Here is a 25,679-nt window from a genome sequence, read left to right as displayed (position 1 = left end):
AAGAGTATAAGGCAAGATTGTCAGTGATTAACATTAAATTTCAGTCTGTTGCTCAAACAAAGCAACTCATCCAGTTGGTTTTGGGTAAGATTAGACCAAAACATAACTCCTTTTTACATTAAATCTCTAGGCACGATTATGATTTCAAGCTCAATTACACTTCCTAGTGCTTGACTCATATGCAGAGTGCTAGATGGCACTATAGAAAGTGTAATCGAGCTTGAAATCATAATTGCAAAGAAGACTTCTGTCAAGATGTACAGTGAAAAAGGAGTTATATTTTGGTCTGTTCTCACCCCAAAACCAACTGGATCGCTTCAGAAGACATTGATTAAAACACGGGAGTCATATAGATTACTTTTATGCGTACTTGATTTGCTTTTTGGAGCATCAAAGGTCTTGCCACCATCCACTTGTACTGTATGGACCTACAGAGCTGAAATATTCTACTAAATATTTTCATTTGTGTTCTGCAGAACTAAGAAAGTCATAAACATCTTAGATAACATGAGGGTGAGTAAATGATTCATTTTTGGGTGAACTGACCCTGTACACCAATTGCTGAAACCAATCTGCCAAAACATTAAAACCATCGGCCTAATATGGTGTAGGTTCCCCATGTGCCGCCAAAACAGCGCCAACCTGAGATGAGATCCTTCTCACAACAATTGTGGTGATCTGAGTTACCATAGACTCCGTCAGTCCAAACCAGTCTCTGTTGACCACTTTCATCAACAAGGCATTTCTGTCCACAGAACTGCCACTCACTGGATGTTTTTTGTTTTTGGCACCATTTGGAGTAAATTCTAGAGACAGTTGTGTTTGAAAAGCCCAGGAGACAGAAATACTCAAACCAGCCTGTCTGGCACCATGCTTCAGTTAATGTTCAGAATGGGGAAATTTATTTGGACAGTGGCATGCACGCTGGTGCCAGACAGGCTGGTTTGAGTATTTCTGTAACTGCTGATCTCCTGTATATAAATAAAAATAATTGTGCCAAAAACAAAAAACATCCAGTGAGCGGCAGTTCTGTGGATGGAAATGTCTTGTTGATTTGAGAGGTCAACAGAGAATGTCAGTTCGAACCAGTCTGGCCAAAGTCTACGGTAACTCGGATAACTGCTCTGTACAATTGTGGTGAGAAGGATATAATCTCAGAATGCTTTTCTGAGATGCAGGTTGGCGCTGTTTTGGCGGCACAAGGTGGATCTACACAATATTAGGCAGGTGGTTTTAATGTTGTGGCTGATCGGTGTACTTTACATGTATGGACGTTTATGTAGTTTTGCTGTAATTTGTACATATTAGAAAATTAAACATTACATTGATAAACAGTTTATGTATTTAAGAACATAAAAACAACATTAAAATATTTAACACTAATTAAATCTGAACACTTTTAATTTTTTTTTTACATTAATTGTAAAACTTTTTTATAGATGTCATCTCTAGTTACTGTATAATTACTGCTTCACTACATAAAATAATGATTAATAGAATTAAATAAAAATAAATTTTAAGCACAAATAGACAAAAATATTATCATTGTTTGTATCATGGCTTGACAGTGACTGCGATATTTAATCTGCATGTTATGAAATAAACATTCCAAAGCTTTCAAAATGTTTTAAAGCACTGCTATTTTATATCCCAGAATTGCTCTTTATATATGACATTTTCTTTTACATTCAATAACACATCATTCAATATGGAATCTGAAAACTGAAATAAAATTGTAGTGTCCATCTGTTAAACAGTTTTATGTCTCTTAAAACCTTGCAAAACTCGTGTCTGTCTTTTTTAGTAATTTCTTCTGAACAAGATATTAAATAAGCACTGGAATACAAAGTTTTCATTGTTGCTGTTGTTTCAAATGCTACCAGTTTTCCTGAGCAGTATGCTCTTGAGGGGAATCAGTTCAGCATTAAAAATGACCCTTTCTCTCCTAATCTCATAAGAAAGTGGACACAAACTCTCAAGCCAGCACTTGCATGTCACTTGATCCTCTCACCGGAGGTAAAGAGGTGTGAAGATGATGGGAGACAGAGATCAGTTATCTGACATTTTGATACTCTACTCTTGAGCCAAACCCCTCTTCACAAGCCCCAGTAAGGTACCGGGTTTCTACGATCCCGCTCATAGATGTCTGGTATGACCCCATATGGTGTCTGGATAATTTTCACAGAGTTCCTGCCAAACAGTTTCCTCTCATACTCAATAAGTTGTCGCCAGAATCCTCCATTAGGGCGAATGACGGGTCGCCGGGCCTTCACCCAAGCGTGGGCCTCAGCCAGGGAAACTCTGTGGTACTTCATGAGGTAAGCCAAACAAAGCGAGGCGGAACGGCTCACCCCAGCCGCGCAATGCACCAGGACAGCTCCCTGTTTACGGCCCACGCTTTGGATCTTATCAGCAACACTGTCAAAATAAAGTGAGATCGGAGAATGGGGCATGTCGGCCAGTGGCACCTTCATGTACTCCATGTGCGGCCAGTTGAAGTTGGGCAGCTCAATGGTGGCATTCACCACACAGGTAATTCCTTTGGACAGGAGGAGACTGCGGTTGGACGCCACATTCCCACGTCCAATGAACAAGGAAGGAGTGATCTGGGCAATGCCACCCAACAGGCTGCTGGTCTCAGGCACCAGTCGAGGCACAGTTGTAGGCATTACTGAACTGCGGTGATGATGATGGTGGTGGTGATGATGGTTATATGAGTGGTGAAAGAACCCCTGACTTCGGGAACCCATAGAGGAGCCTAGGCAGGAGATGGAGAAATAGAGAGCTTGAGGAAGAGCCAGGATGCCTTTCAGTTCTCTTTGTTCATCTTAAAGCAACTGGTGATATCACACAGACCATTGGACGTATCTAAAACAAACCAAGAGGAATACAAGTTCATTGAAAAAAGTAGTCATTTAGCCACTAGTCTCACCTTCAGATGGCAAGCCAACCAGACTGATCTGTGTTATTAAACATACGGAAATGTTTACAGGGTGGTGCCAAAAGTTAGTTATTTTTGTTGATGCAAATAATTTAATACAGCAGCCCTCTATTTGCAAGTAAATCACTTGCATATGCAACTAAATTTCATGCTATGCAACTAAATTGTCTCTGTTATTAGCCACTGGCTAGTAAATATTCAGATACCTAACCCTAAAGTTAACCCTAAACTGAGTTATGTAGTGAAAAATGTGTGTACCAGTGTATGATTTTTTTAAACTGTGACAACAGCTTCTATCATTATTGAAAATGCAATTTCATAACATCATATAAATTTATATAATGTGAAATATGTACACAAACTAAAATGTGATTAAATTATAAAGTGAAATATGAAAAATAAAATGTACAATTTAGCATACTACATTGTGTGATGTCATGCAGTATTAATGCTATATAAATGTATATACTAATGAACCAAATCATTATGACCACATAGGAGAAGAGAATAAAATGTATCATCTCCTCACAAGGCCACATGTCAAGGTCTGGGTAGATTAGATGGTAAGCGAACAATCAGTTCTCGTAGTCGACATGTTGAATGCAGGAGAAATGGACAGGAGTACAGACCTGAGTGGCTTTGACAAGGGACAAATTGTTATAGCCAGACGACTGAGTCAGAATGGTGAGTACCTTCTGACAGCAGTCCGAAAAGGAACAAACCGGCGACAGGGTATTGGGCGCTCCAAGGCTTATCAATGTGCAAATGTAATGAAGGCTATCCCATTCCCGAACCAAAAGAAGGTCTACTGTGGCACAAGTCACAGAAAATGTTAATGATGGTTATGGGAGGAATGTGTCACAACACACAGTGCATCTCACCCTGCAGCATATGGGGCTGCATAGCCCTGTCCACTGAAAGTGCCTACAATGAGCACACAAGTGTCGGGACTAGACCTTGGCACAGTGGAAGAAGGCTGTCTGATCTGATGAGTCACGTTTTCTTTTACATCACGTTGACGGCCGTGTATGTGTGCTGTTTACCTGGGGAAGTCATGGCACCAGGATGCACTGTGGGAAGACAGTGGAGGGAGTTTGATGCTCTGGGCAATGTTCTGCTGGGAAACCCTGGGTCCGGCCATTTACTATGTGGACGTAAATTTGACACGTGCCACCTACCTAAACATCATTGCACACCAGGTACACCCCTTCATGGAAATGGTATTCCCTGATGGAAGTGGCCTCTTTCAGCAGGATAATGCGCCCTGCCACACTGCACATATTGTTTGGGAATGGTTTGAGAAACATGATGAAGCGTTCAAGGTGTTGCCCTGGCCTCCTTATTCCCCAGATCTCAATCCGATTGAGAATCTGTGGGATGTGCTAGACCAACAAGGCCGATCTATGGTGGCTTCACCTTGCAACTTACAGGACTTGAAGGATCTGCTCCTAATTTCTTGGTTCCAGATACCACAGGACACCTTTAGGGTCTTGTAGAGTCCATGCCTCTGTGGGTCAGTGCAATTTTGGCAGCACATGGAGGACCAATAGTATATTAGGCATGTGGTCATGTTTTGGCTCATCAGTGTATAGATGTATATGTGTGTGTGTGTGTCTATATATATATATATATATATATGCTAATAAAAACAAATAAGAGTTATTTGTAAATTAAAAATTGTAAATTGGGGAATACAAACATTTAAGCGGCTGTGAAAAGCATCAATGAGTGTGTCTGTAAAATGTTTGTAAAGAATATTGAAAAGGACGTCCCGCAAATACTGAGGACATAAGACTTTGTGTAAAGTAAGGCGTTAACTCACAATCTTTATCTAAACTTAAAAAGGCAGCATTTATTTGAGAAGGCATCTGACCTCGAGGCAAATGCTCCTATCCACTCAATGTTTCAGAGAACTGGGGTTACAGAATAAATAACCTATTGTTCTCTTTCATCATCTCATGTTCGAGACCCACCTTGCGCTATACACTCATAAGGAGATGCTGTCAGCCAAAATTATGGTCTCCTAATTAAAGGCAGTGCCTGACACATGCTATATAATATTAGTAGCCTTTATATCCCATAAACATAACAAAGCAGGGAGAAGAGGCCATGCATTGTGCTTGGTGTGAAACTTGTGGGTGGAGTCGCCACTCTCCATAGAGAGGGTTCCCCCTCAAAAACAACAGTCAGTATCTGGTGTGACCCACCAGCTGCATTAAGTACTGCTGTGCATCTCCTCCTCATGGACTGCACCAGATTTGCCAGTTCTTACTGTGAGATTCTACCCCACTTTTACACCAAGACACTTGCAAGTTCACGGACATTTTTGGGGTGGAATGGCCCTAGCCCTCACCCTACGATCCAACAGGTCCCAGACATGCTCATTGGGATTGAGAAGGGCTCTTCGCTGGCCATGGCAGAACACTGAAATTCCTCTCTTGCAGTAAATCATGCACAGAATGAGCAGTATGGCGGGTGGCATAGTCATGCTGGAGGGTCATGTCAGGATGAGCCTGCAGGAAGTTACCACATGAGGGAGGAGGATGTCTTCCCTGTAACACACAGCATTGAGATTTCCTGCAGTGACAACAAGCTCAGTGCGATGACGCTGTGGCACACCACCCCAGACCATGACGGAGCCTCCATCTCCAAATCGATCCCGCTCCAGAGTACAGGCCTCGGTGTAATGCTCATTCCTTCGTCGATAAACGCGAGTCCGACCATCACCCCTGGTGAGACAAATCATGACTCATCAGTGAAGAGCCCTTTTTGCCAGTCATGTCTGGTCCAGTGAAGGTGGTTTTGTGCCCCTAGGCGACGTTGATGCTTGTGATGTCTGGTAAGGACCTGCCTTACAAGCCCTCAGTTCAGCCTTTCTCAGCCTATTGCAGACAGCCTGAGCACTGATGGAGGGATTGTGCGTTCCTGGTGTAACTCAGGCAGTTGTTTTTTCCATCCTGAACCTGTCCCGCAGGTGTGATATTCAGATGTACCGATCCTGTGCAGGTGTTGTTACACGTGGTCTGCCACTGCAAGGACGATCAGCTGTATTTCTTGTTTCCCTGTAGCGCTGTCTTAGGCATCTCACAGTACGGACATTGCAATTTATTGCACTGGCCACATCTGCAGTCCTCATGCCTCCATGCAGTATGCCTAAGGCATCTTCATGCAGATGATCAGGGACCCTGGATATCTTTATTTTGATGTTCCCTTTACAAAAGGCTTCACTTTGATGTTGCGCTGCTAAGCGCTACGGGGGAACAGCTTTCGCTGTAAGCCGAGCTGAAATAATGTGTGGAACACGTCAATGAACACTGACCGGAATTTATAGCCTCGGTTGATGTAATCATTAGATGCACCTGAGGCCAGGCTATAAATGGATACGTCACCAGGTGTCGTCAGAAACTCTTTTTTCAGAGCAATTCTGTTTCTGTGTGTTTCACACACCCTGTCAAAACTTTCTTTCCTCTGTTAGGAGATAGAATCAGTTAGGCAGTGTGCAGTGAATGTTGTTCTATTTTTCTCTTCTGTTTAGAAAATATTATATATATATTTAAAAAAAAAAAAGACAGAATGACTGAAAGCAAGCGGTGCGTGTTCCTCTCTTCTCGCTCTATAGCTGAAGGCGGCACACATCAGTTTTTGCTGTTTGTTTGGGGGTAAGAGCACGCTGCTCTGGCGTTGCAGCAGGGCGGTCGCGAGCACTGCGATTTGCTTTAACAGGCAGAGTGCGTCGTGCTCGCCTACGCTTGCTTCGGAGTCAGCACTCACGAAAAGATGCGTTACGTGGGGCTCGTGCATGGATTTGGCTGAGGAGCAAGAGATGGGTTGATCCCTTTCTCTCACTCTCTCCCCAAACCCAGCTGGTCCTTCACATGATCTCGGCGGCGTTCGGCGCTTCTTCGGATCATGAGGTGGATCGCAATTCTCTTCCGCCTCCGAGCTTTCCGTCCGCGATAAAAAAATATCACGGAGGAATTGCTCGATGTTGTTACTCGTGCGGTTGCCAGATTGGACTGGCCACGTGAAAAAGAGACCCCAAGCGCTCCAAATTAGGGGATAGATTTTATCTTCCAGTCTAAGAAAGGAGCGCCTCATGGGTCCCTTCCCTTTCTTTGATAACCTCCATGAAGAGCTTTTTCTCTCATGGAGAACCCTAAAAAATAAAATAAAAAAAAATAAATAATATAATATATATATATATATATATATATATATATATATATATAAAAATATATATATATATAGAAATATATATATATATATTCTTCCGTGTTCACATACCCTCGGCGTCATTATATTCGACTATACGTGGGTGCTGAGGCACGGGGGTATTCAGTGATGCCGCCCGGTCGAAGAGGCGGCTTGAGGGCTATCTCTCGCCGGGCTCGGCATCGTCACTTAAAGCCCTCTCTCCGCTCAAAGCCTTGTAGGACAACCTCCACTTTAGTGGGAAGGGCTTATCAAGCAGCAGGTCAGGCTGGTGCTGCTCTGCACACTATGCTGTTTTTCAGGCGTACCAGGCTGACCTCCTGGACGACCTGAGTGTGGGTTCTGCGCTTGACAAGCAAGCCTCAGACCCACCTCGGTCCTGACTGAAGGGAGGCTCAAAAGCAAAGCGTGGCGAGTCGTGCTCCTCCTCCCAGGGATTGGGGACAGTCTCGCCGCCCTCGCCAACCCGAAGCAAGACCTCAGGACTATAAATTCTAGTAAGAGAAAACCCTGGCGGTCTTGCGCCTAGATTAGGGGTAGCTCCCCTCGGGACGGGCGCGTGCTTCACTTCACCCTCCCAGTACCCCCTCGAAGCCCCTCCATTCCGCCACCTCTTGGTGTTTCGGGTTGCAGAGGCTTCCGTCAAAATCGGGTGTTTTCAGCTGTTCCTGCATTTTATTCAGGACACTGAAACACCCGACAACCCTCAACAGGAAGTGTTAAAATATAATACCCATCTCAGAGATCCTGGCAGCGTGGAAACTTCTGGCGGATATATTCTTTTCTGTGGGTCTTATAAGAGCGTCAGGATTTAATTCTCTCGCCACTTTTCCGTGTTTCAACGGCGTGTTCTCACTACCGTAAACCGGTTTCTTTTTGTAAAAACAAAAAAACTCAATCTCCTGGTTAAAGGGGCCATGGTATGTGTTCCCCTTCCAGAGAGAGATTAGGTTATTACACTAAATACTTCCGTTTCCCATGGAGGGTGAGGGGTGGCGTCTGGCTTAGATCTTAAAGCTTGAACTACCCGTGGGTGTTCAAGTCCAAGATGATGCCTGTCAAGGCGGTCGTGTCTCAAGCCCTACAACTTCGTTTGGCTGGTCACCATCGATCTTATGGCGCAATTCTATACTTCATTTAGAAGTTCTGCCACAACATGGAAAGTTCCTGAGGTTCACTTCGAGGCGAAGTCTTCCAGGGTCAGGTTCTTTCACTCAGCCTAGCCCTTTTTACCCGCACATTCACAATGCATGATGTAGCTGGCTCCTTGCGACTCGGGGCATCTGCATTCTGAATTACGTAGAGCGACTGGCTGATCCTAGTGCAGTTCAGGAACTGGCAGTTCAGCACAGGGACATCGTCTTAGCTCATCTGTTTCTCTGGGGTTGAGGCTCAGCGCCAAGAAAAGCGTCCTCTCTCCCACTCAGAACACTGTCTATCGGGGCATCGTATGGAGTTCAATCTCAATCGCGGGCACAACTGTCTCCAGCTAGGATTGAGTCCATTCAGATCACCCTGAGCAAAGTCAGGCTAGGTCAAGGTTGCACTGTTATCAGTACCAACGATTTCCAGGTCTCAGGGCTGAACGCGTCCACGGTGATCCCTCTGGACCTTCTGCTCATGAGACCGTTTTTGTTGTGGCCAAAAGCCAGGGGATTTCTTCCAAGGGCCAAAACTCCTGGGCTAAATAGGGTTCTGCGCCTCAGGCTTCGTTCCCTTCCTATGTGGTTCAGACCCGGTTTTCTGCCTTGGGTCCCACTCTAGGTGCGTCTTGTTGTCGCAGACTGCTAACGACAGACGCCTCCCTGATGGGTGGGGTAGCAGCCTTAAGTGGTCAGTCCAGCTTAAGGGGATAGGAGGGTCATCAGCTCGGTTGTCACAGTCTCTGTCTCGGGTTGATGGCTGTATTTCTGGCCCTGAAATACCTCCTCCTGAGGCTGCCATGTCTTGGTCGTGGTGGACAATACAGCAGTAGCCTCTTACATAAATCTTCAAGGAGACCCACGTTCTTGTCAGCTGTATTTCTGACACGTCGGATTCTCCTTAGGGCCCAGGGTAAGTTCCTGTCACTCAGGTCAGTTATATCCCTGGATGCCCGTTATCTGAGGAGCAGATTCACGGTCCAGACAGGAAATACCAGCGGGGAGTTAAGAACTCCACCCTAAGGTAGTAGTTGCCCAGAGTTCAGCCAGCAAGGGTTTTTGCCTCTTACTGATAGCACCAGCTGGCCAAACAGGGCTTGGTTCTTGGAGCTAATCTCTTCCCTCGACGGCTCGCCTTGGGTGATTCGAACAGGAAGGATCTTCTATCTCAGGCACAGGGCAATATTTCATCCATGCCCCAAATTGTGGAATCTTTCATGTTTGGCCCCTAAGGGTACCAACTGAGGGACACAGGGCTCTCTCCTGAGGTTATCGAGACCTTTTTAAATGCCGGGCTTTTTCCACTTGGAACAAGTTTGGGTGAGATCTTAGGGCAGAAGAGGACCTCTTAGCCTCTATGAATAAGCGCAATGTCTCCTCTACTTCTCCCTGAAATCACCCAGCCCCCTTGGGTCTGGGCGTTAAGACACATACATGACCCAGAATGCCTCTGTATGTGTTTCTCTCCCAGTTTCTCTGCTCCGGGAGTCTTGGCAATGTTCACCAGCAAGGGTCTTGCCTCCTAATAATGGCTAAGCTGGCCGAACAGGATATGTTTCTCGGAGTTAATTCCTCTCCTCGGCGGCTCGCCTTGGGCGATTCGAACAGGGAGGACCTTCTCATCCTTGAGGTCATCGAGAGCATTTCAAGTGCTAGGGCTCCCTCCACTTGGAACTGATCTGGGTAGATTTTACAGGGCAGAAGAGGACCTCTTAGCCTCTGTTGATAGCGCAATGTCTCCTCTACTTCTCCCGAGTGGCCCAGTCCCCCTCCCCTCGGGAGGGCTGAGCAGTAAAGCGCAAATGCGCCTGCATGCGTTTCCTTCTGCTAAAGTTCTTATTACAGAACCAGCTAACTGCCAGTTTGCTTCAGTTCTGGATTTTCTGTAGAAAGAACTGTCAGCGGGCACTTGCCTCGCCACTGCCAGGCTGTATTTGGCCACTGCGGTTTGCCACGGCTTGGTGGGCGGGGTGCCCTCAAAGAGGCATCCTCATTATTGCCGGGCCTCACGAGTGGCGCAGTCAAGCTTCGCCAGTAGGTTTCAGGGCGCACTCTACCAGAGGGCACTCCTCCTCTAAAACCTTGGCTAGAGGTCTCCCTCTGCAGCAAGTTTGTGATCGCGGCAGGTTGTCCTCTCCGCACACATTCATTAGATTTTTATAGTTTGGATGTTTTGCCACTCCGGGCTCTTATGCCCTTGAGTCGACATCTCAAGCTCATGTCTGGACAAGTTTGTGATGCGGCAGGCTGGTCCTCTCCACTCACATTCATCAGTCTTTATGACAAGTTTGTGTTGCGATAGGGTTCTCTTCACACACATTCATCGAACTTTGTGGGCTAGATGCTTTGCTACTCCGGGCTCTTATGCCCTTGAGTCGACATCTCAGCCCATGCCTAAACAAGTTTGTGATGCGGCAGGTTGTCCCCTCCGCACACATTCGTTGGACTTTTTAGTTTGGATGTTTTGCCACTCCGGGCTCTTATGCCCTTGAGTCGACATCTCAGCTCATACCTGAACAAGATTGTGATGCGGCAGGCTGATCCTCTCCGCTCACATTCATCAGTTTTCATGACAAGTTTGTGTTGCGATAGGGTTCTCTTAGCACACATTCATCGAACTTTATGGGTTAGATGCTTTGCTACTCCGGGCTCTTATGCCCTTGAGTCGACATCTCAGCTCATGCCTGAGCAAGTTTGTGATCGCGGCAGGCTGGTCCTCTCGCTCACATTCATCAGTTTTATGGCAAGTTTGTGTTGCGATAGGGTTCTCTTAGCACACATTCATCGAACTTTATGGGCTAGATGCTTTGCTACTCCGGACTCTTATGTCCTTGAGTCGACATCTCAGCCCATGCCTAAACAAGTTTGTGATGCGGCAGGTTGTCCTCGCCGCACACATTCATTGGACTTTTTAGTTTGGATGTTCTGCACTCCGGGCCCTCATGCCCTTGAGTCGACATCTCAGCTCATGCCTGAACAAGTTTGTGATGCGGCAGGCTGGTCCTCTCCACACACATTCATCAAAATTGAATGGTTTAGATGTTTATGCTACTCCGGGCTCTTATGCCCTTGAGTCGACATCTCAAGCTCATGTCTGAGACCTCTCGCGTTTTTGTGAGTACACTGCACAACCGTAGGGGTCGGACAGCCCCAAGTGCAGCGGCGTGGGTATTGCGTTCCCGTGGCGCTTAGCAGCGCAACATCAAAGTGAAGCCTTTTGTAAAGGGAACGTCTCGGGTTACATGTGTAAACCTTGTTCCCTGAAAAAGCGGAGCGAGATGTTGCGCTGCTTTGCCGCACTGGGGCGTCCCAGGATTGCTCTTCAAAAGAAGTATCTGGCGACACCTGGTGGCGTATACATTTATAGCCTGGCCTCAGGTGCATCTAATGATTACATCAACCGAGGCTATAAATTCCGGTCAATGTTCATTGACGTGCTCCACACATTATTTCAGCTTGGCTCACAGCGAAAGCTGTTCCCCCGTAGCGCTTAGCAGCGCAACATCTCGTTCCGCCTTTTTCAGGGAACAAGGGTTACAAATGTAACCCGAGACGTTTTTCAGAGTCAGTAGAAATGTCTCTTTAGTGTCCTAAGTTTTTATGACCTTATTTGCGTACCATCTGTAAGCTGTTAATGACCGTTCCACAGGTGTATGTTCATTAATTGTTTATGGATCATTGAACAAGCTTGTTAAACATTGTTTAAACCCTTAACGATAAAGATCTGTAAAGTTATTTGGATTTTTACAAAATTATCTTTAAATACAGTGTCCTGAAAAAGGGACATTTCTTTTTTTCTGAGTTTATAAGATATTTATACTTGCTTTAAGAAAACATATCTTAAATATACTGTAAGTATATTTTGTATATGTGTTTTTTTTTTACTTGGTTATACTTCTGCGAGTGCAGTAAAGACTAAATATAATTATATTCAAGATATAATTATATCTATTCTATTCTATAAAAGCAAGTATACATATCTTATATGCTGCTTCTCATATAAATGCATCTATTTTTTAAAGGATTTTTAAATATTTGTATTTTTAATGTTATATTCAACATTCTCAGAGAAAAAAAATTGCTTCTGCAGTATAGCTGCTAAAGAAAACATATGTTGTTTTAAAGGAGTTTTAGATATTAATATTGGAAAACAAGCCAAAACAAAAACAAATAAAACATGTATTTTGTTGCAGTGTTTAATGGGGTGAAGATTACCCTCTCTCACCTTTCTGTTCATTTCAATCCATCTTTAACTCACAAAAAAATCAAACTCTCTCTTATTAATAAAGCTGTGTAATGTCAATTTACTTCACAATAATAAATGCACAGTGATATATATTATGATTCAATAATTTGCGAGCCATCACATTAAAATCTAGCTGCATTAAGCGTGCGTGCTCGAGGGACGAGTGTCCCCACGACAGTGTGCCTTAGCCGGATGCAGTTTCAATCTCTCCTTCTTAGATTTTGAAATCCATGCAACTCATAGAAGAGGTTCTGCAGAGAGAAATGCCAGTTTTGGAGTTTGTAGTTATTTACATGATCTGCTTCTGTGTTATTTGAACTTTAATTAAGCTATAACACATTAAATATAACTGCATTACAAATTTTATACCAGGGTGTTTCCTGTAAAGAGATCAGGCTCCACTTATTCCACAACAAGGGTGACAGATAACAGCATATATCGGCCAGAATCTTGGACAGCCTGACGGGCATTACGCTCAAGAACAAGTCAACCGTAACAATTTTCTTTCACAACGTGGTCAAATGGGAGCCCTTCTCAAAGTGTTCCATATCCTCCACGAGTTCAGCCTGGTAGGCTGAAAGGAGGGAGGAAACATTCAGAACTCGAACAGCGAAAGTCGACACTCTGTACGAGCCCTGAAATATGGAGGTGGAGAAGCGATCAATCTAGTTAGAAAGGAAGGCTTTGGAGGGGCATGCAAACCTGGCTGCGAGGGGTCAAGGTGTCTGGCTATCGACGGCTCGAAGGTAAGGGGGGTCACCCATACTGTGGGCGGAAATGTCCTTCACTTCCAAGCCTGCAAGACCATGCGCAAGGTCAAGAGGATCTCTCGAGTAGTTCTTCATGTGCTTCGCGCACACTGGGAGGACAGGCAGGAGCTGTTTTTTAGGCCGGGTGGTGGCCCCAGCAGTTTTCTGTCATTAACATCCCTCTCCTAATTGGTGTTTTGTCAGTTTGGTTGGCACATCTGTGAAATGTCTGGGAGGCCCCCAGAGTTGCAGGGTCATTGCCATTTCCCCTCTCCGAGTCGTCATGCTCAAGTTTGCTGCCTTGGGTAGTAGCTACTTTAAGCCTCTAATGCAGGAGTTTCCTAGGTAAGGACAAACAATGGCTACTTTGGCTAATGGCTAATTTTGGGAAAGAAGAGAGCTTCCTCATCATGTTAAAACCCAAGCACAGGATGGAAATCTTTTGCTGAGATAAGGGCTCCGCCGGTGGCAGGGCATGTTGGCTACTGCTGGTTGCCGGTGCTCGCAGGTGAGGTGGGTTTGGGATGAGCCATGTTACAGTGATTCACCAAAATCATATGCAGTTAGCCGAGATGCAGGAAAAAAGGCAATGAGGAAAGTTGGCAGCCATAAGAACTGATGGCCACCAAGCATGGGTGGCTTGCAAGCTGAATAAAACAGCAAACTGTCAATAACTCCTTTGGCAGTCACACCTGGAGAAGGCTGTTCTGAAGATTTGTCCTCCTGCATACTGTTTAGTGAGACCAAATTTTAGTGAGCCAAATTTAAAAACCAGTTGAGCTGTGAGAACTTTGTATAGAGGTCACGAGAAGTGTATGTCAACTGATGAAAGTAGCACAGACAGGTCCTTTTATTCCTTCAGGTAAGGGTGGGTCCTTACAGTGGCATTGGACATGTGCTCCTGTCTTTCCAGACTTTTGATGCTTCTACAGAGGTCAGGTGCGTATGCCCTTCCCATAGGTGGATCTCGACCACAAGATGATGAAAGAGAACACCTGTTTCCCAAAACCAGCATGTAGATCACTCGTTAAAAACTCAAACTTAGAGGAGTGTTCCAGGTTCAATACAAATTAAGATCAATCAACAGCATTTGAGGCATGATATTGATTACCACAAAAAAAAATTTGACTCGTCTCTCCTTTTCTATATAAAAAAAAAAATGAGTGGGTTTGGGATGAGCCATGTTACAGTGATTCACCAAAATCATATGCAGTTAGCCGAGATGCAGGAAAAAAGGCAATGAGGAAAGTTGGCAGCCATAAGAACTGATGGCCACCAAGCATGGGTGGCTTGCAAGCTGAATAAAACAGCAAACTGTCAATAACTCCTTTGGCAGTCACACCTGGAGAAGGCTGTTCTGAAGATTTGTCCTCCTGCATACTGTTTAGTGAGACCAAATTTTAGTGAGCCAAATTTAAAAACCAGTTGAGCTGTGAGAACTTTGTATAGAGGTCACGAGAAGTGTATGTCAACTGATGAAAGTAGCACAGACAGGTCCTTTTATTCCTTCAGGTAAGGGTGGGTCCTTACAGTGGCATTGGACATGTGCTCCTGTCTTTCCAGACTTTTGATGCTTCTACAGAGGTCAGGTGCGTATGCCCTTCCCATAGGTGGATCTCGACCACAAGATGATGAAAGAGAACACCTGTTTCCCAAAACCAGCATGTAGATCACTCGTTAAAAACTCAAACTTAGAGGAGTGTTCCAGGTTCAATACAAATTAAGATCAATCAACAGCATTTGAGGCATGATATTGATTACCACAAAAAAAAATTTGACTCGTCTCTCCTTTTCTATAAAAAAAAAAAAATCAGGGAGGCACTTACAATGAAAGTGAATAGGGGCCAAATTTTGAACATTAAAATATTCACAAGACATAAATGATATGCATGTTAACATGATTTTAGTGTGATAAAATCACTTACAAACCTTCTCTGTGTAAAGTTGTAGCCAATTTTACAACTTTGTTGCCATGACAATAAAATATTAACAAACCATAAAATCCTAAAATGACTGTAAAAAGGACAATTTAAACAACTTTACAGCTCAAATAATACATGAATTGTAACAGAGGAATTAATCTAAGTGCTTTTATAAAATTATAAGCTTCACATTTCTGCCTTTAATCCCTCCAAATATTTGTGAAAAAAGTGCTCTCTAACCTCTGTATCAAGGTTCAAGGAATGAGGTAGCGGGAGACAGTGAATCCAACTCAAAGTTAAATTTATTAATAGCAGAAAACACATAGAAGGGGCCACAAACAAACCGAACAGAAGGGTCACAAATTGGTATAAACCAAACGGTGTGGAGAAGGCTGTTTTTTCACAGGACATCAGTGTTAAGGGGATCTGCCAATATCCCTTAGTTAAATCCAATGTCGAATAAAAGTGAGTTGTGCCCATCGCACTAGGTACCAGAATCACCGGGCTGGCCCAAACACTGTGGGATTCTTCTATTACCCTCATATCAAGCATGGCCTTTAATCATTCCTGTAATACCAGTTTTTTTTATTCGGTTAAGCGGTAGGGATGACTACGTACCACTACCCCTGGGGTTGTCTCGATGTGGTTTTTTATGAGATTAGTGCGGCCGGGGAGAGGCGAGAACATGCCAGAGAAATTATTTTGCAACCTGACACCCTTTGTTGTGACAGCAAGAGATGGTCTCCACAAGGGACTGGGGTGAACTGATTGTCTTTTAGATTCACCTCTGGTCCAAGCTCCTCCCTGTCTGGAACTACCGTCAGCAAGGATATGGGGACTGCCTCTCTCCATGGTTTCTCATGTGATAGTCACACAAGTGTGTGGAGCTTTGCTCTCAGTTCCAGAATGTATTGAATTTCATTTTTGCTCTGTAAAGGTCCCTCCTCCCAATTTTCCTTCATTATGTCTAACACGCCCCGTGGAGTCTTGCGGGACCTATCGCACTGCAAATAACAAGGGTTCGAGCCACTTACCCAATTCCGAGCATCTTTGTGCACAAACTTACGAATCATATTCTTAAAGGTCTTATTAAATTGTTCAACCAAGCCATCCATTTGTGGATGGTACACGCTTGTCCAAATCGATTTAACATGCAATAATTCATACAGCTCACATAGTGTATAAAATGCGTGCCCTGATCAGTGAGAATTTCTTTCAGAATCCCCACTCGGGAGATCATTTTGAAGAGTGCCTCCTCAACACTGTGAGCTGAGATGTTGTGCAGCAGCACTGCTTCCGGATATTGTATTGTGTAATGCACCAGGACTAATGCAAAGCGTTGCCTATGTGCTGTCCGTTCTAATGGCCCGACGAGGTCTATGCCAATTCGTTTGAAAGGAACCTCGATCAACAGAAGGGGGCACAATGGTGCTTTTGGAGCGGCTGGCGGATTCACTAGCTGACATTCACGGCATGCCGCACACAACTTTACTTTCTCACAGGACCCATCCACTCATAACCCCTTCAATAATGATCAAAAGGCCAGCCAATTAGTTACCAAAATTAGCGGATGGTGAGGCGAGGACTAACCACCACATCAATATTATGCTTTTGTAATATTAAGTTGATGGTCACTATATCATTAATATACCCAGGCACACACCTCACCTTCAACCAATTATTTGCCTCCAATGCCCCATTTTTAACCAAGCATTGATGAATGGAGTTTTTAGTACAACCTGAATCCACCAAGGCTTGGTATGTACCCCCCTTAATAGTTGGGGGTATTTGTTGCGTCCCTGCCCGATTGTGAATTTTGGATCGTTCCACAGACAAAACATGATGAAATATCTGTCCAAGAACATTCAGTATACAAAGAACTCCAGACAACATGAGTTGTTGAAAATCAGATGTGATCTAGGAACTTTATACTGTTCATGCCTTTGAAAAGATGGTAGGTCTATCCCTCACAACCTTGTTGTCATTCCCATACAAAATCAAAGATGGCGCTAGCGTGAATAAGGTCTTAGATTTAGTCAGTGTTTAAAGAACTACAATCACAAAAATCTAGTTTAAAATAATCAAGGCATGTTTTCCACCCTACTTTTCACTAAATGAACTAAATGAAATGAATTACTGTCATTCATACACACTAAACAAAATATTTACCAACATATATCTTTATTAATATATTTTAAAATGTGAAAAATGCCACATGCATGATTTTGAAATGATTCATGAAAATAAATGTTTTAATAAATTAAACTTCCCAACTTTGGTCAAATGGTACAGGACACATGACGCAACTTTCATCATCAGCAGAGTGCTTGAGCACTCAAAAGCAGTGTCCTCCGGAGGGCACATTTGTCGGCCGCATATGCCATTGAGGCTGTCTTGTTTTAGAAAAGCGTGTAGGACACTTCAAATGCAGCCTTCAAATGTGACCTCCTTTCACAGGAATTCGGAGCATGCAAGAGGTGTATCCTTTGTGGGCACTCACAACCCACAATTCGTTGTTTCAACAGAAATGTCTAAAACAAATGACGCCAATTTGCCCGTAAAATGAAATAGAACATGATGTAATAGCCAATCAATAACAGGAGACGAAGGCAAAAACCACAACAGTAGATATGCACGTCAAGAGCGCATGTGTGAAGAGGTCAGGAGATGCCTGCATTTGTATAACTCGAGTCTGAAGGCATATGAAAACATCTTTATGGGTAACTCCTGAAGAGAAATTGTCCGGCATCTCATAGTAGTCGTATCACACATGCGCCAACCGCCTGTGTATGCGTGCACCGTCAAATGGATTATACTTTGACAGACAATTGAAGTATACTTTGGGCTTAAGGGATAGCTTAAATAAGCCCCCAAAAATACTTGATCATTTACTCACCCTCACGTTGTTCCAAACCCGCACAACTTCCTTTAGTGGAACACAAAAGGAGATGTTAGGCATATCCAGAATGTTACTAACTGACAGCTTCAGTCACTATTCACTTTCATTGAATGGACAAAAAAAGATGCAATGAAAATAAATGGTGACTGATTGTTTGTTTTTAACAATTTTCCTAAAATCTCCTTTTGTGTTCCATGGGAGAAAGTCATGCGGGTTTGGAACAACATGAGGCGAAAGAATAGAGTAAATGATGACTGTCTAATTTTCCCTTTTTCTATCCCTTTAAATCAGAAATGCAATTCACTTGATCTGTCTAAATGCTTTTACTGTATACTCCTGAAACAAGAAATATTTGATTTTTATTTATTGAGTAACTACATGTTGTTCTGCAAAATTCTTGGAAGATTCATATTTGCTGCCGCTGATATTGAGGTACAGGTAGGTTTAGAAGTAGGAGTAGGGTAAGGTTTGGTGTAGGGTTAACTGTGTAACTACAGATGTAATTAAATTCAGGTCCTTTAACTATAAGTACAATGCATCAACACCAATGCACACAATTCACTTTATCAATTGTTTAATTTCAGGGGTCTTTAATTACTATGTAATTATGTGGTTCCATAATAAGTGCAGGCAAACCCTCACAATATTCACAATGTTGCTTAATTTTATATGATGTGCAAAATCATTGCAAATATGTTATGAATATTCTATATATTATCCAGCCCTTTAAATCACAGGCCTATACGTGCTCTCCCAAAATGTTTAAACACTTGTAGAACCACATAGTATTCATGTAATGCATAATGACCTGGCACACTTTAAAGTGGCAAGAGGACCATCGATTTATGGCAGTGTCCTTGTGCCTGGTGGCCTGCTACTGTATTTCAAGTCAAGTCAAGTGGTTTTTATTGTCGTTTCAACCATATACAGTTAGTACAGTACACAGCAAAACGAGACAATGTTCCTCCAGGACCATGGTGCTACATAAAAACAACAAAGGACCAACACAGGACCACATGAGACAACACAACAAAATAAAATACCTATATAATATACCTATATAAAGTGCACGTGCAAACATGTGGAAAGTACGGGACAGTACAACAAATGTCTGACAATGAACAGGACAATAGACAGTGCAGCGCCGACCAGTACACAGTAGTGCAAAAAGATGACAGTTTCTAAAAATGTAAACATAACATACTATGAGATAGTTATTGAGGTAGCAGACAGTTATAAAGTGACAGTAATTAAAGTGCAACTCAGGACGTGTGTGTGTGTGTCAAACCAGTCTCTGAGTATTGAGGAGTCTGATGGCTTGGGGGAAGAAGCTGTTACACAGTCTGGCCGTGAGGGCCCGAATGCTTCGGTACCTCTTGCCAGATGGCAGGAGGGTAAAGAGTTTGTGTGAGGGGTGTGTAGGGTCGTCCACAATGCTGGTTGCTTTGCGGATACAGTGTTTTTTGTAAATGTCTTTGATGGAGGGAAGAGAGACCCCAATGATCTTCTCAGCTGTCCTCACTATCCTCTGCAGGGCTTTGCGGTTCGAAACGGTGCAAGTCCCAAACCAGGCAGTGATGCAGCTGCTCAGGATGCTCTCAATAGTCCCTCTATAGAATGTAGTGAGGATGGGGGGTGGGAGATGTGCTTTCCTCAGCATTCGAAGAAAGTAGAGACGCTGCCGGGCTTTCTTGGTGATAGAGCTGGTGTTGAGAGACCAGGTGAGGTTCTCCGTCAGGTGAACACCAAGGAATTTGGTGCTCTTGACGATCTCCACAGAGGAGCCGTCCATGTTCAGCGGAGTGTGATCACCTTGTGCTCTGCTAAAGTCAACAACCATCTCTTTTGTTTTGTTGACATTCAGGGACAGGTTGTTGGCTCTACACCAGTTCGTCAGCCGCTGCACCTCCTCTCTGTATGCTGACTCGTCGTTCTTGCTGATGAGACCCACCACGGTCGTGTCATCGGCGAACTTGATGATGTGGTTCGAGCTGTGCATTGCCGCACAGTCGTGAGTCAGCAGAGTGAACAGCAGTGGACTGAGCACACAGCCCTGAGGGGCCCCAGTGCTCAGTGTGGTGGTGGTGGAGATGCTGTTCCGGATCCAGACTGACTGAGGTCTCCCAGTCAGGAAGTCCAGGATCCAGTTGCAGAGGGAGGTGTCCAGGCCCAGCAGGTTCAGCTTTCCAATCAGGTGCTGGGGAATGATTGTGTTGAATGCTGAGCTGAAATCTATGAACAGCATTCGAACGTATGAGTCCTTATTGTCTAGGTGGGTGAGGGCCAGATGGAGGGTTGTGGTGATGGCATCATCCGTTGAATGGTTTGGACGATACGCAAACTGCAGTGAGTCTAGTGAGGGGGGCAGCTGGGTCTTAATGTGCCTCATGACGAGCCTCTCGAAGCACTTCATGATGATAGGTGTAAGTGCGACGGGACGGTAGTCATTGAGGCAGGACACTGAAGACTTCTTTGACATGGGGATGATGGTGGTGGCCTTGAAGCACGTTGGAATGACGGCGCTGCTCAGAGAGATGTTGAAGATGTCGGTAAGAACATCTGCTAGCTGGTCTGCACATCCTCTGAGCACTTTGCCAGGAATGTTGTCTGGTCCAGCAGCCTTCCGTGGGTTGACTCTACGTAGAGTTTTCCTCACATCTGCCGTGGTAAGACAGAGCACCTGGTCGCTGGGAGGAGGGGTGGTCTTCCTCGCCACAACGTCGTTCTGCACTTCAAACCTAGCATTGAAGTCATTCAGCGCATCTGGAAGGGAGGCATCTTTGTCACAAGTAACTGATGTTGTCCTGTAGTTGGTGATGGCCTGGATGCCCTGCCACATGCGCCGCGTGTCACCGCTGTCCTGGAAGTGACTGTGGATTCTCTGGGCATGTGCGCGCTTTGCCTCTCTGATTGCCCGTGACAGTTTGGCACTAGCTGTTCTTAGGGCTGCCTTATCGCCTGCTCTGAAGGCGGAGTCTCGGGACCTCAGCAGCGTGCGCACCTCCACAGTCATCCATGGCGTTGGAGCATGTGGTGATGGTCTTGGAGAAAGTGACATCATCAATGCACTTGCTGATGTAGCTGGTCACTGATGCTGTGTATTCCTCCAAGTTGGTAGAGTCACCATATGTTGCAGCCTCCCTGAACATGTGCCAGTCAGTACACTCAAAACAGTCCTGAAGAGCAGAGATGGCTCCTGCTGACCAGGTTTTCACCTGCTTCTGAAGCGGTTTTGTGCGTCTGACGAGCGGTCTGTATGCTGGAATTAACATAACAGAGATGTGGTCTGAGTAGCCGAGGTGTGGGCGGGGCTCCGCCCGTGCACGCCTCGCGATGTTTGTGTAAACAAGATCAAGCGCGTTCGCCCCTCTCATTGCAAAGTCCACATACTGATGGAATTTAGGGAGCACTGTCTTGAGATTCGCATGGCTGAAATCTCCGGCGACAATAAACAGTCCATCGGGGTGAGCGTTCTGCAGTTCGCTCATAGCCCCATACAGTTCACAGAGTGCTTCCTTAGCTTTAGCGCTGGGGGGAATGTAAACTCCGGTTATGTAAACAGTGGTGAATTCTCATGGTAGATAAAAAGGTCTGCATCTAACAGTCACAATCTCCAACAGCGATGAACAGTAACTAGAGACTAGCATAGAGTTCTTGCACCATTCCGTGTTGATGTAAACACACAAGCCACCACCGCGAGTCTTACCGCAGAGAGCTGTATTTCTGTCGGCACGAAACGAGGCGAGCCCGTCTAGCTGAATGGCGGCATCCGGAACTCTGTCGCTGAGCCACGTCTTCGTGAAAACAAAGACGCGGCAATCTCTAAACTCACGCTGCGTAGCCTGCTGGAGTCGGATATAGTCCAGTTTATTGTCCAGGGAGCAAACATCTGAGAGCAGGATAGACGGAGAGCCGGCCGGCTAAGGTTTGTTTTTAGCCTAGCATGGACCCCTCGCCTCTTGCCGCTTCGCTTCTCGCACACCGCTTACGACGTCCTCTCCCCCGGCCACCGGCATCAGGCGACGCCGAGGACTGGAGGCCTGGTCTCCACAGCAAGCCGAGTACGCGTAGCGCCTCCTGCAGGTCATCATGCAGCTTGGTTTTTGCATGAGTCTTATATTTTAGTAGTGTCTGGCGATGGTAGACACGAACACCGGTTGCTCCGATGTCCATGTGCTGCAAAAGTCGGGCTTTTTTACAAAAATAGCACCATTGTGGATCCGGAGTGGCCGCTGCGTGCTACCGCGCCACCATCTTGGATCAATTTTGCATTTACATTAATAAAAATTACTGCCCCAGTTTGTGCCGGTTGTCTCCCTGAGTCTTCCTCTACATCAATGAATAACAGCCTGCCTGCTATTCTCATGGGACTCAGATCACAATTTACAGTCATTTACATTCTCAAACATGCTCTCAAGCAGGATACACCCCCTCCCTCTCTTTCTCACTCTCTCTCTCTCTCTGGCTGTCACTCATTTTTTCACACTTAAACAGTATCACCGGGTTCCCATGGATGCCTTGTGTGGTGGTCTAAAAACTTTACTTCATGGCTTTCAGCTTGTTAACAAAAAAGGTCAGTCATTTTGGCAGTGTCATGAGTGTTTTTGGGGAAAATTGATCTGGCGTCCACCTGGCTTATGTTATATTGGTGCGAAAGCCCATTTCCAGACTGTACGGCTGAGAGAGGAACATTTTGTGAGCTGTTCTTAGTTGCTGCCGTGACCCAGTGACTAACAAAGATAAAGATATATGAGATACAGATATATATAGCCTAACAGTGAAGATGAACTTCTGTAACCTAAAGTGCTGATTGAGTCAAAGGCCTCACTGTTGACAACCACTCTGTACACTGATATTTATTCAGAGAATGAGTGGACAACTGGAAAGAGAGAGAGACATGAGTGTGAAAAGTAACAGAACATTTTGGAACGTCAGAGGCCAAAACCAAATGATTTTCTTTCTTCAGTGGAACACGAAAGGAGTAATTCTGAAGAATATTCAAGCTATTCTTTTTCATAAAAAACATACAGTCTATGACAGCTTTGTGTGAGGAACAACAGACCAAAATGTAAGTTGTTATTCACTGACAATCTTCCCCTCCATCATAGCTCTCAAATCTAATTTGCACTTCCACATATTCAAACTTGCCATGTTGAGTTTGGTTACAAGACATGTGAGAATCAGTGGCATTTTTGTCACTGACATTAAAACTTAAAATAGATTTGGAAGGGAAGATTTTCAGCTAATAATGACTACATTTCGGAATGCTTTTCACAAATCTATCATATGGCTTCAGAAGATTTGAAATATGTATTTGGCTAATAATGACTAAATTTGGAATATATGGTTACATTAGGTGCATGAGTCATGGACTAGTTTTATGGTACTTTTTTGTCTTTTTTTGGTATTTGACAGCACCTATTCACTGTATACATTCATTGTATGAAAAAGAGCAGTGTGACCATTGTTCAACATTTCTTCTTTTTTTGTGTCCCTCAAAAGAAAGCCACACAGGTTTAGAACGACATGAGAATAAGTACATGGTGACAGAATTTTCATTTTTGGGTAATCTATTCCTTGAAACTTGAACATGTACTTGTGTTTATCAATGATGCACTTTGGCTTGAGTGTCTATGAAAAGGCTGTTGATTACAAGCTTATTAGCAATCAATCAATCAATCTTAAATGAATGTCTTCTTCATTGGAAGCCGAGCCATTTATTTTACTAGAGACAGTAATTCACTCTCTCCACAGTGGACTGCTGGAGAGAACATGTATTCTTGGCATGACAGTAATGGGCTGCTATGTCAACCACACACATCAGACCCATCAATCAGTGTGTGTCTCTAGATCTGTCAACACCACACATTCAGATATCACAGATTCTGTACAGCAGGTCTCGGATGCTACCTCTCTCAATGAAGATATTCTCCCAGAGTCTGATTCCACCTCTGCCAGCATTTAAGGGAACCATAAACACCTGCTGAGAAACCCGAGGGCCAAAATGGCCACCCTTCTTCCACACCAAATGTGGAAACCAGGAAACTGAACCTGAGCGTGTTTACACTACCCGCTTAATCGTGTCAATGGCCTAATGAAACAATCCACGCTGATTCAACAAGTGGCTCAGACTGAAAGCATTAAACAGTGAAACTGTTAACATTTTAAAATGTTAATAGCTATAATATTACTATATTAAAGATGGCAACAGACTATCAGGCTAATAAGCCAAGCAGTCATTTACCTTTTAAAATAATGGGGTTTCAAAATATTTTTTTTATAAAAACAAATGAAATATTTAATTGCAAATTTTTAGTTGTTGTCAACTGATTTGAATTATTCCAATATCCGAAACCAATATCTAGACACTGTTAAAGCAGATTTATTCTGGAATACTTTATTCTTATTAGTAATATGTAGCATTCTGTGGTCAAATATATTTGTTAAATGACCGCTATCCCTGGCAACTTAAACTTTTCCTTCTCTGTGCCACACTTTGGAGGTCTATAACCATTACCTGACATTAGTTTACAGCTTACATGATTTTTAAGTTAAATAAAATATCAGTTTGGATATGTGAACTTATAACTTGGACATGTCATTAATTTTAAATATATATATTTTTTATGTAGCTGTGGGAAGCCGGAAGGGGAATAAATAAATAAATAAATAAACGCTACTGCAATTCATACAAATAATTTTAAGATTACGCATTTTAACTTAATAACAAAATCCCATTAAATTGACTTGAGCAATATTTAATTAAAAAAATATATATTTTTTAGTTTTATTCGTTTAATTTAGATATAAATTATACAATTTAAATGCATTTAGCGCCTGATGTCTGACTCATGCACATCAACCTCTTCCAGTCCATATATGGCATCTAAATTATGTTACCAAAACGTTATAACGCATGCTGCCACAAAATACCTACAACTGGCATGATGACGACCTGTTGGCTACACAATTTGCATCAGAATTGCTATTTAGTTACAACTACCTCTAGTCACAGAAAATCATTGCGAACACGGCAAATAAACGTCACGGAAAATGACAACTATTCTGCGCCGCGCACGATAAGTATCACGAGCGTTTTCTTTTTCTTTCTTTAAAAGATGAATGCGCGTAACATACGAAATAAGTCGGAGAAGTACACTTGTACATTTTTGCGACATAAAGTCATACACATCAGAACAGCTGCATTTACTAAATTCACATTGTTGCGTTAACACCAGTGTATTTAATTAGATTACTCGTGTCTTTTTGACCCGCTCCAAATCCCCGCAAAGAGCAGACTTAACTTACCTGGTAACTTCAAAACACTGAAGGTTAACGTCCTCTAAAAGTATGTACTGATTAATTCATTAGAGGCAGAATTTATTTGAATAGCAGCACCAAACAAGCAGATATTTCGAGATTATTCCGTAAAATGTGACAACTCCACGCGTTTTCCTGTGATGAGGTAAGCGTGCGCGCGATAGCTGTGGAGCGTGTGTCTGACAGCAGGAAATGTTATATTGGGAAAACATACGCTTAAAGAGCACAGAAGCGCCTCCCCCGTCCAA

General features: G+C 43.8%; 1 protein-coding gene across 2 annotated transcripts; it reads right to left on the bottom strand.

The window, feature by feature from the left end:
• Positions 1–1,633: 1,633 nt before the first annotated feature.
• On the bottom strand, positions 1,634–25,603 carry LOC127631748 (dual specificity protein phosphatase 14-like). 2 transcript variants are annotated; one of them, XM_052110055.1, is made up of 2 exons: positions 25,420–25,603; positions 1,634–2,758 (listed from the first exon to the last, which is right to left on the bottom strand). In XM_052110055.1, the coding sequence occupies exon 2, from the start codon at positions 2,748–2,750 to the stop codon at positions 2,097–2,099; it is 654 nt and encodes a 217-aa protein (XP_051966015.1). In that variant the 5' UTR covers positions 2,751–2,758; positions 25,420–25,603; the 3' UTR covers positions 1,634–2,096. The 2 variants fall into 2 exon arrangements, with proteins under 2 accessions (XP_051966015.1, XP_051966014.1); XM_052110054.1 differs by having other exon boundaries at positions 1,639–2,868.
• Positions 25,604–25,679: the final 76 nt, after the last annotated feature.

Source organism: Xyrauchen texanus, chromosome 38 (genome assembly GCF_025860055.1).
Source record: "Xyrauchen texanus isolate HMW12.3.18 chromosome 38, RBS_HiC_50CHRs, whole genome shotgun sequence".
Lineage (NCBI taxonomy): Eukaryota > Metazoa > Chordata > Actinopteri > Cypriniformes > Catostomidae > Xyrauchen > Xyrauchen texanus.
This window is presented reverse-complemented; position numbering and strand designations above follow the sequence as displayed.